The following is a 17,993-nucleotide window of genomic DNA, read 5'->3' as shown; positions in this document are numbered from 1 at the left end:
CTACGGAGCCCCAGGCCGAGTGAGAGCTCCAGATGGCACGTCTAATGGACCACCCAGGATGGGGCTTAAAAACCTGGTTCTGGGTGAAAACAGGAAACAACAGAATATGCTTAACTTCGTGCCGTCAATGTAAGTTAAAAATACAAGCCCTCAAAATAAAACACATGTTTTGCAAGAACGCACTCCAATAAGACCAAATTAAACATGATATTGGTTGTCTCTTGGGAGAGGCGAATGAAAGTAGGGTTTGAGGACACAAGGGAATGAATGAATGAGTGAACAAACGAACGAATGAATGAGTGAATGAGTGAATGGGCAAATGAACAGAGAGGGACAGTGCAAAGACCAAAGGTATAAATAAATATGCCATGAACTAAGGAGAGCAATTAACTTGACTCTCTCTGTTTGAAGATTTTTTTTTTTAAGGAATTTTAGAAATACTTTTTCCAAGAGGAGGTAAAAGCCAAGTGATATAAAAATAAACCTGAAAAGGATTTGCACGATCTATGAATGGCAAGAATATAGACTGCATGGGAAACAGTTATGCTCCTAAGTACCCATCTCAGGAAGATTTGACCCTGGCCGTGGGGGCAAGTGTTTCTTCTAACCTGAGGTCAGGGGTCCACAGTGGCCTCCATCTCTCTCCTGCTTTCTGACCATGCTAACGCCTCCTGGTCACTCTCCTGTCCTCCGTCCCCTCCCTCTCAGCTAGTAACCTCACTCTTTACCATGAGGTCTCTCCAGCCCCAGGGCCTTTGCACGTTTCCCTCCTCGCCCACCTGGCACCTGGTAGTTGCACGAATAGTTCCTGACATCCTGACCTCCAGCCAGCAGAGGAAAATCTAGCTCCGTTCTACGCTCAGGTTAGTGGAGGAATGAGCGTGGCTGAAGTCCCAGGAGAGGGTAGTCGGGGTGGTGGTGTTCCCCAGGGGCAGCCCGGTGGAGGTGACACAGCCAGACTCAAGAGCCAGGCACCGCACGTTAGCTGTGTGATTGTGGTGGACGAGTAGCTCATGCCCTGGGTCTCGGCTTCCCTCTTCACGAGAAGAGAGTAGAACCCTCACCAGGTAAAGATGCTGGGGGATGAAATGAGATCTCAGTAGGTAAAGAATAAGCCTGTAGCCTGACAAAGGAAACGATGCGATGACCGTTGCCTTTGTTGGTGGGTTCCGGCATCACTTACCCCCAAGTAACACAAGAAGAAGAAAAATGATGAAGACAAAAGCAACCATTTGCGTAGGACTTCCTAAATCCCAAGCACATCACATAAACCCCCGCACCTATCGGGGCAGGTACTATCGTCATCCCCGTCGTACGGCCCAGGAAACTGAGGAACAGAAGAGTTGAGTGACTTACCCGAGGCCACACGGCTAGTGATTGGAGGAACCGGGATTTGAACCCAGGCCGCCTGGCTCTTATCCACTAGGAAGGGTGGCTGGTGGCAGGGTTGGCTCCACAGCCCAGGGATGTCCCCAAGGAGCCCTTTCTGTCTTTCCACTGTGGCGTCTTCTGTGGAAGGACTTTCCTGGTGACCTTTACCACTCATGGTCCCAAGATGGCCACCTTGTTCCAAGACGTCTACACAAAAGCATCCAGCCAACGAAAAGGAGGGGTTGTCTCCTGCCATGCCACTTTTCTCAGGGGAAGAAAACTTTCCCCCCCAGAAGCCTCCAACAGCCCCCAGCAGCCCCCTCAGGTCCTGTTAGATACATGACTGGCTCATTCGACCAGGGCTCCCATGGAAAGGAATTCTGGGAAAAAAAAGACTTCCTGTTGGGTATTTTCTGACTCTGATGGAAGACGCACTCCACTGGCAAGGGAGGGCGTAGGATTGGCTGTTGGATAAACAGCCATCGTATCTTCCACAATCCTTTTCCTAGTTTAAGACAAGTCCTGTCTTCTACCCAGCCTTCTGTCTCTTCCAGAATATACTCTGTTATCATCAGGCTCTCCTACTTTTCACTTCCTCATTGTGCATGCAAGAAGCATTTATTGAGCACCTGCTGTATGCCAGGCACAGTTTTAGGTACTGGGGATACAGCTGTGAACAAAACATGAAAATCCCCTCCCTAGTGGGGCGAAGCAAGACTAGCACCATCCAGTGGAACATTCTCCGGTGATGGAAATGCCACTGTCCCCATGGGGCTATAGAGCACTTACAAGCCCGGCAAGACCCCCCAGTGACCTGATGCTCCTCATCCCTTGCACCCAACTCATCCCTGGGCTGCCCTGAAGACCGATGACCTTGCCTTTCTGAAAACACTTTTGAACTTGACCCCCTAGGATGAACCTCCCTGCCGGGTCTCCACCCACCTCCGTGACTTCCTCTTTTTCACCAGTCTCCTTCCTCAACCACTTGTCTCTTAAAATGTTGCTCTTTCCCAACATTCCACTGGGGGCCCTTGGCTTCTTTCACTTTACCCCTGCACTACTCTAGGACATCTGGTCTACCATAACCCTGTTTCCCACCACTCTTTTCTCACTCAGCAGGCATTTATTGAGTACCTGCTAGGCCGTAAAAGGTGCTACACACACACACACACACACACACACACAACCTTTGTCTCTGTGGTGCTCACATTCTAGAAGGGGGGGGGGATAATAAATACAGCTTAATAAACGATATAATCCTGGAGAGCAAAGAATCTCTTTGGCTAGAGGGGCCAGGGCAATCCTCTCTGAGAAGGCGAAATGTGACCTTTGAAGGACCTGAAGAGGGCGCCAGGCAAAGAGGGAGAGAGTTAAGGGGATGGGCATTTGCAGTGGAAGAAATGGCCACTGTAACATTCTTGGGGTGGGAAGGAGCTTTTCCTGTGGGAGGAACAGAAGGTCGGGGTGGCCAGAGTGTGGTGGGATAGGACAGTCCGTGGGTGTCAAGTGACTCTAGGTGTTGTGATCCCGGTAGAGTTTGGATTTTATGCTAAGCCTGACGGAAGCCAATGGCAGGTTTTAACGAGGGAGTGATAGCAACTGGCATCTCAAACTCCACGTGTCCACAGCCCGGTCTTGATCTTCCTCCTAACCCACCATTTTGCAATCTCAGTTTCCCGCCACCCCATCCTTCAGGTATTTCAGGCCAAACCCTACAGTCATCTTGGATTTCTCTTGCTCCCATCCCACGACGCTTAATCCTTCCACGGGAAGCCCTGGCGGCTGCCATGTTGTTCTCCATAGCACTTCCCACCTTCTGACATACCCTATGTTTTCCCATTGTTTCTTTGTTCATGGCGGCATCCTTGGGCCCCTGTAGTAGGTGCTCAATAAACCTTTGTTGAATAAGTGAATGACCGTTGCCTAGTGGTTCATTCAGAGCCAGGAAGCCATTCTTCCCTTCTGTCTTTCCCACCGTGGCCCCCACCCCATCCAACAAGCCGCAGGAGATGAAGAACCGGGGTTCTGGTGTGCTGGGGTCCTGGCTTTGAGGTCCTGCTCCATGGTATGGACCTCCATGCATTAGCAACTTCTCTGGGCTCTAGTTTCCTCTGGAAAATGGGGCTCATCCTACCAACTGCTGGAATGCAGAATTTGATGAGCCCAGGCAAGCTCCCTGATGCCCAGCAATCAATGGCAGCTATATTTAAATTGGGGCCTCCTTTGTACTCCCACTGCCTTTGTCCTAGTTCCAGCCCTCATTACGCCGGCCTGCTCTCACCGCTCCCTCCACGCTCTGCCCATCTGTCCTGTCAGCTGTCAGCCCTGTCTCTACCACGCCAACCCTAATCACATCCCTCCCCTGCTCCGAAACCTTATATGACTCCCACTGTCCATACGATAAGGCCCACCTCCTCAGCCTCCAGTTCAGAGCCTCCGGCGCCAGCCCACCCTTTTCTCCCCAGCAACATCCTGAATGAAACTTTGGCCACAGAAGCCTTCTCCTCCGCCCTCCCCGCCTCCCCCCTTCATTCCTTCTCATCCTTCCAGGGCGGGGGGGGGGGGGGGGGGGGGTGGAAGAGAGTGCATTTTAGTTGCCAGTTAAGACTGCACGGGGCTGGAGGGAGGTCCGATGATCTGCATTTCTGAGGCTTGGACAGGTTAGGACAGAGGCCACACAATGAGAAAAGGCAGGGCTAGGGTTTCGGTCCAGATCGCAGATTGTGTGTGCGGTGCTGCTTCCCCATTTTCTTGCAGCCCGGGGCTGCAGGGACCTGTGTTTGAACCTCACCCTCTCGCAGGTTCATCTGAGGGCGGGGCTGAGCTCCTCTCCGGGCTCCCATTGGGTCCCGCGCGCAGCCCCGCCCAGACCCCCGCGCGTCTCACCCAGAAGTGCGGTGGCCTCGACCCCAGGTCCCAACTTCTGGCCTTGCCCCGCAGGGGGGCTTCATTGTCATACAGGCCACATCCCATCTCTCCAGTGTTCGGAACCTTCTGTGGCTCCCGCGTCACTTGGAGAAGGAACCAGGTCCTCGCCACGGCCCACAGGGCCCTGTGTGATCGGCTGTCGCCGCCTCCCGCTGTCACCCTGGCTGGTTTGGCCTCCTCACCGGCGGCCTCACGCTTCTTCAGATGACCAAGCTAGTCCACACCAGCAGAGCCACACGCGTCGTTTGCTTTGGTTTTCTATGTTTGTTTGGTTGGGTTTTTTTCCCTTCTCATTTATTTCTGAGTAGTGCTGACCGCGTCACACGTATCAATTCAACGTGTCGTTAGTCCCCACACCCCTTTGAGGTGTCGTCCGTACTGGGGTTACCCCTGGTGTACAAAAAAGGGGAGACTGAGACACGGAGAGACGTCCTGGCCTGTCCAAGGTCTCCCAGCTGGGAAATGGCAGAGCCGGGATTTGAACCCATGCCGAGCCCCAAAGGGACTGCCATTCTCCCGGGCCCCTCCCCCAGACCTCCGGGCCTCCCCGTGATTCGTTCTGATGGCGAGTTGTGCAATATATTGAGCATCACCCCGACCGCGAGTGATGGGAAACTTTCGCCCCTCTCCGTCCAGCATTTACTGATCACCATCAAGCATACACCGACTCGGGGTCTTTGCAAATCACCTTTCATCCTATAAGGCAGGTACTGTTAACGCTGCTTTCCAGGTTCTGACCCCGAGGCCCAGCAACGTCAAGTCCCGCACCTGTGGTCACCGAGCCAACAACTGACATCAAATCCCACTCCTGTCTGACCCTGAAACCCACCCTCTGTTTTCCGCCCTGGCTTCTTTCTTCCAGCATATTGGCGACCGTTGGGACGGAGTTTGACCTACGGACCCTGAGGGCAGTCCGAGTGCTGAGACCGCTCAAGCTGGTGTCTGGAATCCCAAGTGCGTGAGTTTCCAACCCTGGCAAGGGGTCTGCTCAGGGGGTCCCGGGAGTCCTCAGTTTCCCCTCCGCAGAGCATCTCAGAAGGGGCCCCCGAGTGCCTCCCAGCCTGTGTCAGGGCAACCTTCTCTTGGGGGAAGCTCCCCAAGGGACCCGCCCGCCCGCCCCCAGGAACCTGGCAGCCGGTCTGGGTGAGCTTCTGAAAGCAAGCCAGGGGCCTCACCTAGAGCCACAGCACCCATTCATTTATTGAGCACCTGCTATCTGTCCGGAGTCGTGTTGATGTTAGCTCAGTCAGTACTCACAGCTCTCCGCAGTTGGGCCTCGGCAAGATCTCCGTTTGACAGGTGGGGAAACTGAGGCTCAGAGCGGCCGAACCGTTGGAGCAGTGTCACGTGGCTGAGAATGGCGGGACTGGGGCTTAGCAAGTGTGGCCCAAGCCTGGCCAGTAATGCTGGTGGCAGTGGCGGTCACCACGTATTGAGCGCCCGCTGCCTACTGGACGCTAGGGACAGGACTTTCCACGCATTGAATGTCTTTGTCTTCACAGTCACCCAGTGAACCCATTTGACAGGTGACAAGGCTGAGGCTCAGGTTGAGTTATGCACCTGAGCTCTGACAGCTTGACGGTGATGAGCTCCAAAGTCCATAGGCATCTGGTGCTGCTTTCTCCTTCTCTCAGGGTGCTTCCATTCCCCGCCCTCCCCCCCCCCGGGGGGGGCGGGGGGAGTAGGCAGGGTCAGGAGGAGGTTCAGCTGCAAAAAAAAAAAAAAAACAAAAAAAAAACAAAAAAAAACAGGGCCGACCTTTTTTGTGCCCCACTGCCTCAGTTCGTCCTACCGCCAGTAATTTGTTGTGTGCCCGGCGCTGCTCTAAGTGGCTGCCATTTTTCAAATTCGTTTGTCCTCACCACAAGCCTGTGAGGTAGCTTCTCTCATTAGCACCCTCGCCCACCTCCTTGGCTCTTTCCGTAGGGTCCGTTGCCACCCAGATTTAAAGGGCAAGGTCTCCCCCGTGACCACCAGCAGGGCCTTTTCGTGGAAAGAAGGCACGTCTACTGAAGCATCTGCAGGATTCCAGGAGCTGCCTGCATCGCGTTGAGTCAGGGATCATCCCCAAGCTAACGCTAATAAGGGTTTCTATTAATCACCACCTACGATGGTGCTTTGGCAGCTAGGAGCTCCCTCCTTCAATCCTGAGAGGGCGGTGCTCCCCCAGTCCCCGTTCACAGATGGAGAGACCAAGGTTCAGGACGGTGACCTGCCTTGGTGAAGGTCACACGGCTGGCGTAGTTGACGAGGTCGGGGCCCCTCGATGCAGGCTTAGCGAGGTGCTCAGATGGGCCCTGCCTTATCTGGAGGGGGCTGTCAGGAGAGAGAGAATGAGGACAGCGGGATGGAACGGGAAAGATGCCCAGCAAGGATGCAGTCTCAGCCTGATCTCGTGGAGAGCTCTAGACTGTGAGTAGCCCCCTAGGTATCCTGCAACCTGAGGCAAAGAGACTGCTTGCTGGCCTTCTGTACCTCTCTGGTCACTTGCTGGGGGTGGGAGGCGGGGAGGCAGCAGCCGCCTGGGGGAGGCCGCTGTTGATCACCGAGTTGTACAAGGAGGAGGGGCAGCTGGGAGCCCCTAGCGGCTGGCAGGTGGGTGCAGGGTATCTGGCCCGGGGACTGACGCCACCCAGTGTCCGGAGCCTTACCCACCCTGCCAGGCGGGTGGAAGAACATCGCTCTTCCATTTCGGACCCCCGTGGTTTCCCCCCACCAGGAGGTGCTAATCATGAGCCACGCGGAGTTCTGCTAATCAAGAAGCAAGGCCTCAGGCTTTTTGTTCGGACTCGTTTTCACCGTAGACTTCCCTGACCGCGCGGTGGCCGCAAACCGAGGATCTGACGTCCCTCAGGCCTGGGCTTAAACCCTGGCTCTGTTATTGCTAATGCCCTGGGATGAAATCACCTCTCTCGGTCTCGCTTCCCACCTCTGCGAAATGGGGCTACATGTGCGCCCACATCAAGGGCTGGGGGTACAAGCCGGTGAAATCACGTCTGGTTTCCCCGGGACCGGAACTAGGCCGTTGGTTGCTTTCCCGAGTAGAGGTGGGGCTAACCTAACTGGAGCCTTTGCCTGGACTAGGAAAAGACGCCCCCTCTCGGTGGGAAGAATTAAGAAAAGGCTCCCCTCTCTGGGTGAAGGCCGCCCAACACTTAGGAGGACGGCTCCGAAAGCAACCAGTTTCCACGCCTGTCTTGCCTAAAAGGTCATCAGATGACACAGCATATGTCAAATACTTCAAAAATACTTTAAGATAGGGGCGCCTGGGTGGCGCAGTCGGTTAAGCGTCCGACTTCAGCCAGGTCACGGTCTCGCGGTCCGTGAGTTCGAGCCCCGCGTCGGGCTCTGGGCTGATGGCTCAGAGCCTGGAGCCTGTTTCCGATTCTGTGTCTCCCTCTCTCTCTGCCCCTCCCCCGTTCATGCTCTGTCTCTCTCTGTCCCAAAAATAAATAAACGTTGGAAAAAAAAAATACTTTAAGATAAAAAGTGCCCTCACACACCGGGAGGGATCGTTCCCATTGTATAACGAACAGCCTTGTCACCCCGCCCTCAGCTTCGCGTGTGCTCGGGGTGCCTGGGGTTTGGGGCGCTCGCTCACGGAGCTGTGGGGCTCTCTCTGTGTCTCCCCAGGTTTACAAGTCGTCCTGAAGTCCATCATGAAGGCAATGATCCCCCTGCTGCAGATTGGCCTCCTCCTGTTTTTTGCAATTCTTATTTTTGCGATCATAGGGTTAGAATTTTATATGGGGAAATTTCATACCACCTGCTTTGAAGAGGGGACAGGTAGGTCCCAGCAGCATGATGCGACTTTGCCAAGCTTCCTCCCCTGGGGACGAGCTCCCGGAAGGGAGGTGCAGGGTTTCGCTTCTTTCTCCGGGCAGCTGGGAGAGCTTGCTTCCGAAGTTCTGCAGGCAGAGCGAGGGGCGGGGGGGGGGGGGTGAAAGAGCCCTCGAGGTCTCGGTAGTTCTAGGGCCTTGCGTTGGGGTCCCCGGATGGCGTTCCCCCACTGTCTACACACACGGGGACCCGGTAGCTCCCAGATACATTCTCAGTGACGTTTCCTGCTCTCCAAACCCTTTTGCCTCCCTGAAGCCCAAGTACCAAACGGAATCGGATAAGGAGAGATGCCTGTATGTCAGTCTGGGCGCCACTGGCCATCTTGGTGCAGACGGGCCCATCGGCAGGGCTGGTCACGGGGCGAGGGGACCACGAATTCATGGGGTGGACAGCGAGGGGACGGTGACGCCGAGGGGGAGTCCCTATGAGAAAAGAAAGAGGCTTCAGGCCTGTCTTGCTGGGTGGGCAGAGGGATCTGGCCGGGAGTGGCTTCCCACGGGCCATCTCCTCCTGGTGACCCCCAAGAGGCAGAGCCCTGGCCCCAGGCCGCCCCACGGGGCACAGAAAACGTGTATTCAAGATGTCCTTTCTTCTTCCTCCTTTTTCTCTTGCTTCTCCTGACTCCTTCTCTCCTGGGCTTGTGAAGTTTGCTCAATATGGGATGTCCTAATTATTTCTTTCCCCGATGAAGAAGGTGTTAATTGAGGCAGAGCTATTTCTGCGCCTGGCCTCGTCACCCCGGGCGGAAATGCAGGAGGGAGAGATACAGGGCAGGGCCCCTTGGAAAAGTCAGCCGAGAGCAGAGAAACCAGGACTCCTGGATCCTAAGTGTTGAGGTTTTATTGGTTTTCTTTCTTTCTCTCTTTCTTTCTTTTTCTTTCTTTCTTTTCCTTCCTTCCTTCCTTCCTTCCTTCCTTCCTTCCTTCCTTCCTTCCTTCCTTCCTTCCTTCCTTTTTCTCTCCAGCCAAGCAGACACAACTGGCTCGGGCCTAGGTGGGGTTGTGAGGGGGCAGATGTGGGTGGGGCAGCTGCGGGGTGGGTAGGAAGCCCCGATTTAGGAGGATAACTGAAAAGCTCGCGATTAAAAATATAAGGCGTGTGAGTAAGAGACCGATATAGACAGACACCCAGGCAGCAGGTTAATTTTAAAATATATTTATAACCAAATTCCTCAGACTCTCCGGACGGTTGCTTTTCTAGAAGCAGCCCTCAGAGTGTTTCGTGATGGGGGGCAGGGGGAGGGGGGACGGAAGGCTGGGTGGGGGGGTGGGAACGAAATCAAGAGAGTCAGGTTTCCAGCTGCGCTCTTTTGTCATCGGGAACCCGGTTCCTGCACGCCCAGAACTGTGCTCAGCACTCAGGGAAATGCAAAGGTAAAGTGGAGGGCTTCCTGATTTCCAGCAGCTTCCAGACAAGACTCCTCGTCTGCCACCAGCTCGTAGCAGTGAAGCCCGATGTGTGCTCTTATGTCCCCTTCCCCCGGCAAATATGAACGAACCTTCCGGAGCCATTGAAGGGAAGGCGGGACCGGCGTTCACTGGCTGACGCAGGGGGCCGCACGGGGGTGGGAACTGAGCCCGATGTGGTCGCAGGGTGGAGACAGAGAAGGTTCTGGACAGAGGCGGCCTTCCCAACCAACAGCGGTTCTCGTCTGCTATAGGAACCCGTGCGTTTCCTCTCTCCCTGCTCTTAGCCTTTTGTTCAGAAGATTTTGCCTTCCAACCTGTATTTATTAAATCTCAGCCCCGGTCCCAAGTGCAGCGTGAATGAGGGAGGCATGTCCAGCCAGTTAAACGAGCCGCCAGTGTGGTCAGTGCTTCTCAAGCACGGAGTGTCACTTCCCAGAGTGGCAGGTGTCTCTTTGCATGACCTTCAACTGGCGTTTCAAAGGCCAATAAAATTCACACATTCCATCGTTTATTTCTCTCTGCTGCGTGCTGAGTGGAGGTTGGCATCCGTGCCCGTAGCACATACGTTGAGATACGTTTTTGTTTGGTGGAGAGCTTGAGTTTGCACACTGGGCTGCTTTCCTGGAGGACAGTGTCGCTCTCTGAAATCCTTCAAAAGTGCGACTCACTGAACAGGCCCCTCTCGTACCTGCTGCTCTGGTCCAGTGGGGACACACCTAGGTCATTCTGTGCTCCTGGGGTCTCGCCCTCAATCCCTTGGAATCCAGACCCCACCTCGGGCGCCCAGCCCAACCTCGCCACGAAGCTGTCGTTGGTTGTCTGCGAAAGCAGCATCTGTTGGCAAGTGTCTCTTTCACTGTGGCATTTTTACAATCTGCCTCTTGCCGTTTGGGGAGAAAACTTAGCGCCTGTGCCTAAGGGTAAGTAAGCACCATGTGTACTGGCCTCCCTCGCCCCCAGAACAGCTCCCTGTGCCTAGTACATCTCAAGAAAAAAAAAGAAAGAAAGAAGAAGAAGAAGGAAGAGAAAAGGAAATGGAAAACAATCAGGCTACAGAACAACAGCATAACACGACGGACATATTTGTCCTAATGGAAGTCTGGAGGACCCAGCACCCAACCACGGCACAAAGCACACAGCATATTCACCAAAACTGGCTGTATTCGGGAACATAGAGCACGTCGCCACAGATTTTGAAGGACTGGATCATACAGAACATATCCTCTGACCACAGTGTAATTAAGCTGGAAATTGGCAACAAAAGGATAACTCAGAAAGTGTTTGGAAATCAAGAGACCTGCTTCTTGTTTGTGGATGACATGATGGGGTATCTGAGATTTGCTTTAAAAAAAATATTCTAGTGGCAAGGCAAAGTGTGGGGAGGGGATACGGATGAAGCAAGATTAACCCTGAGTTGATAAGCGTTAAAGTTGGTGATAGGTACATGGGGATTCATTACACTATTCTATTTTTATATATCTGACTTGAAAAAAAAAGTATCTTGGCTATCTATGGGTCAAAGAATATTTTACTTGCGCAATAATGCATGACAGATTTTGTGGGATGCAGCTAAAGCTGCGCTCAGAGGGCAATTTGTAGCCTTAAAGAAAGGGAATGCATCGCGAAAGTTTGGGAAATGCACAGGAAAAGTAATAAAGCTTAGAGAAGAAATTCCTAAAACAGACACCAATGACTAGATCAGCAAAGCCAAACTTAAAAAAAAAAAACATTGATAAATTCATTCCAGTAGTCTTTATTTTTGCAACAGCATTGAATCTTTACAGCCCCTATTTCTCAGAGTTGATTTTCCCAGCCCCTTCCCCTGATTTTTCTCCTCTTCTCTTTCATAGATGACATTCAGGGTGAGTCTCCGGCTCCATGTGGGACAGAGGAACCCGCCCGCACCTGCCCCAATGGGACCAAATGTCAGCCCTACTGGGAAGGGCCCAACAATGGGATCACTCAGTTCGACAACATCCTATTTGCAGTGCTGACTGTTTTCCAGTGCATCACCATGGAAGGGTGGACTGACCTCCTCTACAACGTAAGTGATGCAAATTTGGGGGCAGGTGGCCCTCCTGGACCAGCCAATTCCTGAGGCTGCATTGGAGGGACTCTGAACCAGAGAGGGAGGGGAGGTGCAGGTGCCCAGAACTTTTAAGTAGAGGAGGCCCCTCAGGACATGGAAATCCGGAAGGCAGACCGATGCTGAATAAGGTTTCACTGTGCAAGTGTTTAAATATAATTTTAGATATTTTTTAATATGTAAAGCTTGTGCGATTCAAAAACCAACGTGGATAAAAAAGTAATATCCTTGGATCTATACAAAGGGGCTCTGTGCTGGGACCTTCGCTGGCCCTCTGCCAGCCATGCCCCTCCCTGTAGGGTGAGGCATCCCCGGGGCTCAGGGGACATGTCTACCAGGAACTGGCACCACTTACCCCACTTTTCTAGACCCCACTCTTGGATCATCTGGGATTCTGGAATTTTCTGATTCCAAGGACTTGCAATGAGATTCTCCCGTGGGTCTGTTGTCCAACGGCGCCACATGTTCTGGAAGCATCTGTTGGCACAAATGTGGCTGGAGCTTAGACTAATGCAGGCAGAAGTGCCCATGCATCTATGCATGAAGCCCCCTTCCCCTGGGCCAGACAGAGCCGTGCGTGGCCAGGGAGCAAGGCTGGCTTTGCTCACGTCGTGATCCAGTGCAGACATCTGGGTTCTAAATTGACCTTCCTGGTGCTTATGAAAGTATGTTTACAAAGGAGAGGCATAGAGCATATTTTATTTAGGAGCTTTTAAATATTTACAAGAGTATATGGGCCTCCGTCAGTACTCTTGTCCAAAACCTTGAAAATGTTAGAGACACATCCAAGGAGATGTATGCTCCTGTCTGCCCCACTTCCGTCCTGTTGCCTATCCCCCCACGATGTGCAACCCCTTTACTTCCCTGGTATATGCTTTCGGTGTTATTTATGCAGATGTAAGTGTCATCGAATCCATATTCTCCTCCGTCTTTCTTACTCCAAAGTGTAGCGTTCTATACGCGCTGTTGTGTTCTGTGTTTCGGGCCCCCCCCCCCGCCGTAACAACATACCCTGGAGATCTTTCCGTGGCAAGACATGTCCTCATTCTTTTGTACAGCTGCATAGTGCTCCTTTGTCGGGCGGGCCATGGTTTATTTAATCGGTTCCCCAGAGACAAATGTTTCAATGGTTTCCCCGCCCTCTGACATTGAGCTCCGTGCTGCCGAGCTCTGCAACGTGCATGTCTTTTCACCCTTGTGCAGATACAGCTGGGGTTGGTGGTGTCCATTCCCGGAAGTGGGATCACTGGTCAACGGCTCCAATGCACTTGTAATTTTGATACTTGGAGGTGCAGGTTTTAGAGGCCCCTCCGCCCTAAACAGAGCACACCTTCCTCTCACCCTCCTGTGCAGGTGAGAGCCCCCCCCCCCCCCCGCCCCAGGCCAGTCGCCTGTCAGCAGCTGGAGATGTGTGGAGTCAGGGATTCAGGATCAAACACGAGGATGCCACGGGTGTAGCCACCCCACGGAGCATCCTGGGGCTGCTCCGCACACATCCCTCTGTTGACTCACAGAAGCGTCCTCTCCACCTGCCCTAAGTGCTGAAATTGCCGGTTAAGGTTCTGCCCATAGGAGTCCTGGCTTGGCCTGCTGGGGAAGCAATCCCAGAAGGCTTCCTCCTGCGTACAGGGTTCCCGAACTCTCCTCTTGGTCCCGGTTCATGTTTCTTAAGGAAGTTTCCCTTTGGCGGGTGGAGGGAGATTTCCAGGAACCCATCCTTCTGATCAGTGGCTCCTTTTAGGGTGGGGTGGAGAGTGCCGCCCGGGACAGGATTGCACAAGTGCCGTGGACAGTTGTGTGTGTCACACACTGCACATGCCACCGCATCACAGGAGTGTAATTTGTATCGTAGGCGACACAAGTGTCTACCACAATTCTAGTTTTCGACAAAAGTAAAGGATGTAGGAAAGACACACGGTGTTCTAATTTGTATGAAGACCTTGCCTGAGCACAGCCTCCGTAAGTCTCTCTCTTGGGCCTCACTGGCAAACACCCTGGACAAAAGGTTACACCCAATTTGCAAAAGCTTGTGGTGGGGGGGGGGTTTTATTGGTCTTTGCTTTGTAAGCATGGTGAGAGGGGGGGGGCTTCAGGGGAAATGAACCCTCCTGGAAGTGAAACAGCTGGGAGCCAGGAAGGTTAAGGGAAGCCGGGCAGAGAAAGGGACTGGGGAGCAGAAGCTAAGAAACTTGTGAACACGGGCAAGGGTTTGTGTCATGAGGTCAGGCGTCCGGAGAAAACGTCCAGAGTTTCAGGGGAAGACACTGGGGATGTGCTTAGTGGTGGGAGGAGAAGTGTGAGCGCGACCACAGATTTCCAGAAGATTCTCTAGTCCTAAGCCGCATCGGTGGAAGGGATGTTTGTCCTGGAAGCTTAGAGCTGAGCCGCCTTGGGGAAGCGGTAAGAGCACAGAGTCAGAGGCACCAGACTGCCTGGGTTCCCATCCTGGCTCCCCCCCCCCCCTTTCCTTGCTGTGCAACCTTGGGCAAGTCATTTGGCCTCCCTGTGCCTCACTTCCACGTGTGCAGTATGAACAGAAGCACGGGGAAGGAGGACTGGGTGAGGTGGGCGCCTGTGAAGTGCTTACAACCGTGCCTGGTCTGCGTAGGCCGAACCCTCCCCACCCCCCACCCCCACCCCCGGCGGACACTCCTTTCAGAAACATTTTCAGCATTTTACCCCGTAAAAAACTCCAGCAGCGCCTGAGGGACAGGAGTGAGCTGTGGGGGTCCCACTTTATTCCCCACCCTCACCCCACTGGTAGCTGCCACTGACTCAGAGTAGCCTTCTAGAACTTTCCATCCCGCTGTCGTCGAAACCCCAGCAGTGATCTGGTACCACAAAGTGGTGGCTGAAACAGCAGACGTTCATTGTCTTGCGGTCTGGGTGCCAGAAAGCGCACACCGAGGCCTAGGCAGGGCCAGGCTCCCTCTGAAGGCTGTAGGGGAGGATCCTTCTTGGCCTCTTCCAGCTTCTAGTAGCTGCCAACGGCCCTTGGCATTCCATACAGCCACCAGAGCCCCTCGTCGCCAGAGGCAGGGACTAAGGTGGCTGTCGTTGAGTTTCTGCTGGTGAGGATAGAGCAGGTGATTTTTCCAGGTTCATCTGGGCTCTCCTTTTACGTGCTGCCTCCGGCCAGCCCTGCCCAGCCCTAGGACACCCCCCCTCAGTCCATCTAGCCACAGGCAGCCACAGTGTCTGGAATCTTTGTCCTCTGTTGTTGTACTAGAGCTGAGGCCCCGTGGGGACAGGGTCCAGACGCACATGCTCCAAGCGTCTTAGGACCGATGGGCGCAGATGCCGAGGGGACGTCGCCTGCCTGGGTGGGCAATCCCAATAGCTCGTTTCTTTTCTCGGTGTCCTTGAAATCCATCCGTGTGTTCAGTAACTGTTGAGCACCTACTGTGCGCTGGGAAACGGGCAGGTGACTGGGGACCCAGCATAAGAAGACAAAAATCTCCCCGCTCTCATAAGGGAGACAGACACAAGCAAACACAACAGATAGGGAGCTGGTCCTAAAGTGGGAGGGAGACAGCAAACGAAGGCAGAAGGCGGGCCATGGCGACCTGCCCTATGAGGACGGAAGCAGCACAAGAGGAAGGCGGGGCTGGTCTAGGTCAGGCAGTCAGGGAGGGCTCCTCAGAGGAAGGGACACGTCCACGAAGAAGCAGAGCACCAGGCAGCTGTTTGTGGGAGAGCATTTGCGGCAGAGGGAACAGCAGCCGCTGACCCACACGGCGTGTTCGGCCCTCCTCCAGGTTTCCCCAACGACGACTGGTTTCTTTTCTTTGCCGCGTGGCTTCCTGGTTAAAGCGCCTTTCAGAAAAAGCCTGACCTCCACTAATCAGCAGTGCTGACAAAGGTTTATATCGGGATGTGCGTCTCAGCGCTACTTATAAAAATAGAACAGAGCTGGAAGCAAGCGGTTAAGTGCCGTATGGTCCCTTTGTATGAGGGAATATTACGCCGTCATTAAAAAGCATCTGTTGGGAGAATATGTAAGGATGCAGGGAAATGCTCACTGTCTAATGATGAGTAGGGAGGAATTGATTTTCTTTAAAAATATTTTTTTAACATTTATTCATTTTTGAAAGGCAGAGAGAGACAGAGCGCGAACGGGGAAAGGGGCAGAGACAGAGGGAGACACAGAATCCGAAGCGGGCTCCAGGCTCCGAGCTGTCAGCCCAGGGCCCGACGCGGGGCTCGAACTCACGGACCGCGAGATCACGACCTGAGCCGAAGTCGGCCGCTTAACCCACTGAGCCACCCAGGTGCCCCGGGGAGGTTGATTTTCTGGAAAGCATACAGGCGGTGCGCCTGGGTGGCTCAGCCGGTTAAGCAGCTGACCGGATTGCGGCTCAGGTCGTGATCTCACAGTTTGCGAGTTTGAGCCCCGAGCCGGGCTCTGCGCTGACAGCGTGAAGCCTGTTTAGGACTCTCTGTCTCCCGCTCTCTCTGCCCCTCCCCTACTCGCACGTGCTCTCTCTCAGAAATAAATAAAACGCTGCTTAAAAAAAGAATCAAGGTGAGGTAAACCTTACGTCTTAGCTCGGGCTACCGTTACAAAACAGCACAGAGCAGGCGGCTTAAACAACGGAAGTTTATTTTCTCACAATTCTGAAGACGGGAAGTCTGAGACCAGGGTGCTCTGAGCTCAAGCGTGTGCGTTTGAAAATAGAAGTTAGGAAGAGGAGACTGGAGAACACTACCAAGATGGCCTCTAGGGTTCAGGAATCGGCATTTGCCCGATACTTCTCTGTATCACCACGTTTTTCTGCAGAGATCGCAATTTCCTTTATAATCGGGAAAAAAAAAATTTAAACTTGTCTTGTTATCTATTTAGGAGGGGGGAAAAAGATTATACCAGGAAACAGGGAGGAAGAGGGACATGAACATTTTCCCAGTGTGCCCACGGTACGTTGGGTGCTCTTTTCTTGCTAATGTGTCCGGAGAGAGCCCGCACCGAAGGGCTGATCGACATAGCAATGACAAACGGTCGTTTTTACTTTATTATTTTCTAAGCAGGCTTCATCCCCACCATGGAGCCCAACGCGGGGCTTGAACTCATGACCCTGAGATCAAGACCTGAGCTGAGATCGAGAGTTGGACGCTTAACTTAGTCTCCCCACTAATTAGAGGGTGGGCTAGACTTAGTAACTTGCTTCCAAAGAATAGAGTAGCAAAGCGGGAGATGTCGTCATTTCAGAGTGGGGAGACCCCACCGTAAGTCAACACCCCCAGGGAATATGTAATCGTGTGGCCCTTGATTGACGTGAGGGGCAGGGACCCCATGGGCTGTCTTCCCCAAGACTCACAACCCCTGCGTAATCATGAGCAAAACATTGGACAAACCCAGAATGGAGGGCATCCTGCAGGATACCTGGCCTGTCCTTTTCCAGACCGTCAGGGTCACGACCAACAAGGAAAGACTGAGAAACCGTCACAGACCAGAGGGGCCGAAGGAGATGTGATTGCTAGATGCAGCGCGGGGAACTGCAAGGGGAACAGAAAGGGGACATCGATGGGAAAACCGATGAAATCCAAATAAAGTCAGGAGTTTGGTTTATGAATAACATGAGAAGGAGAGGTTACCGCGCCCCCCCCCCCGCCCCCGAATTACAAATGAGAGTCGGAGGTTGAGAGCATGGCCTGTGGTTGTCAGCCAGGGACGTGGTGGGACCAGGTGCCCCGATCCGGTCTGGGGAATAGATACGGGGGAAGGGAGAGAAAGAGGGAGAGAGAGAGAGAGAGAGACACAGAATCGGAAGCAGGCTCCAGGCTCTGGGCCATCATCAGCCCAGAGCCCGACGCGGGGCTCGAACTCACGCGAGATCACGCGAGATCTCGCGAGATCATGACCTGGCTGAAGTCGGACGCTTCACCGACTGAGCCACCCAGGCGCCCCAAGAGCAGTTTCATTTTTAACGGAGTAATTTCTTAAAGCTGTCTAAAATCCAGAGCAGGGGTGCCTGGTGGGGGGGGGGGGGGGGTGCTCAGTCGGTTAAGCAGAGCCTGATGCCACAAAGCCTGCTTGGGATTCTCTCTCTCCCTCTTCCTCTGCCCCTCCCCCACTCGTACTCAGGCTCTCTCACTCTCGCTTTCGCTCTCTCTCAACGTAAATAAACATTAAAACTTAAAAAATAGGGGCGCCTGGGTGGCGCAGTCGGTTAAGCGTCCGACTTCAGCCAGGTCACGATCTCGCGGTCCGTGAGTTCGAGCCCCGCGTCGGGCTCTGGGCTGATGGCTCAGAGCCTGGAGCCTGTTTCCGATTCTGTGTCTCCCTCTCTCTCTGCCCCTCCCCCGTTCATGCTCTGTCTCTCTCTGTCCCGAAAATAAATAAATGTTGAAAAAAAAAAATT

At 53.6% G+C, this 17,993-nt stretch overlaps 1 protein-coding gene across 1 annotated transcript in view; it reads left to right on the top strand.

Annotated features, from left to right (window-relative positions):
- CACNA1A (calcium voltage-gated channel subunit alpha1 A) overlaps positions 1–17,993 on the top strand; it is a 270,223-nt gene that overhangs the window by 159,168 nt on the left and 93,062 nt on the right. Inside the window, exons 6-8 of the mRNA XM_040450093.1 lie at positions 5,162–5,253; positions 7,933–8,085; positions 11,399–11,592. Coding sequence (XP_040306027.1) covers positions 5,162–5,253; positions 7,933–8,085; positions 11,399–11,592 — 439 coding nt within the window. The remainder of the gene's footprint in view (positions 1–5,161; positions 5,254–7,932; positions 8,086–11,398; positions 11,593–17,993) is intronic.

This window comes from Herpailurus yagouaroundi, unplaced genomic scaffold (assembly GCF_014898765.1).
Source record: "Herpailurus yagouaroundi ecotype Mexico unplaced genomic scaffold, PumYag 200, whole genome shotgun sequence".
NCBI classification, from domain to species: Eukaryota; Metazoa; Chordata; class Mammalia; order Carnivora; family Felidae; genus Herpailurus; species Herpailurus yagouaroundi.
This window is presented reverse-complemented; position numbering and strand designations above follow the sequence as displayed.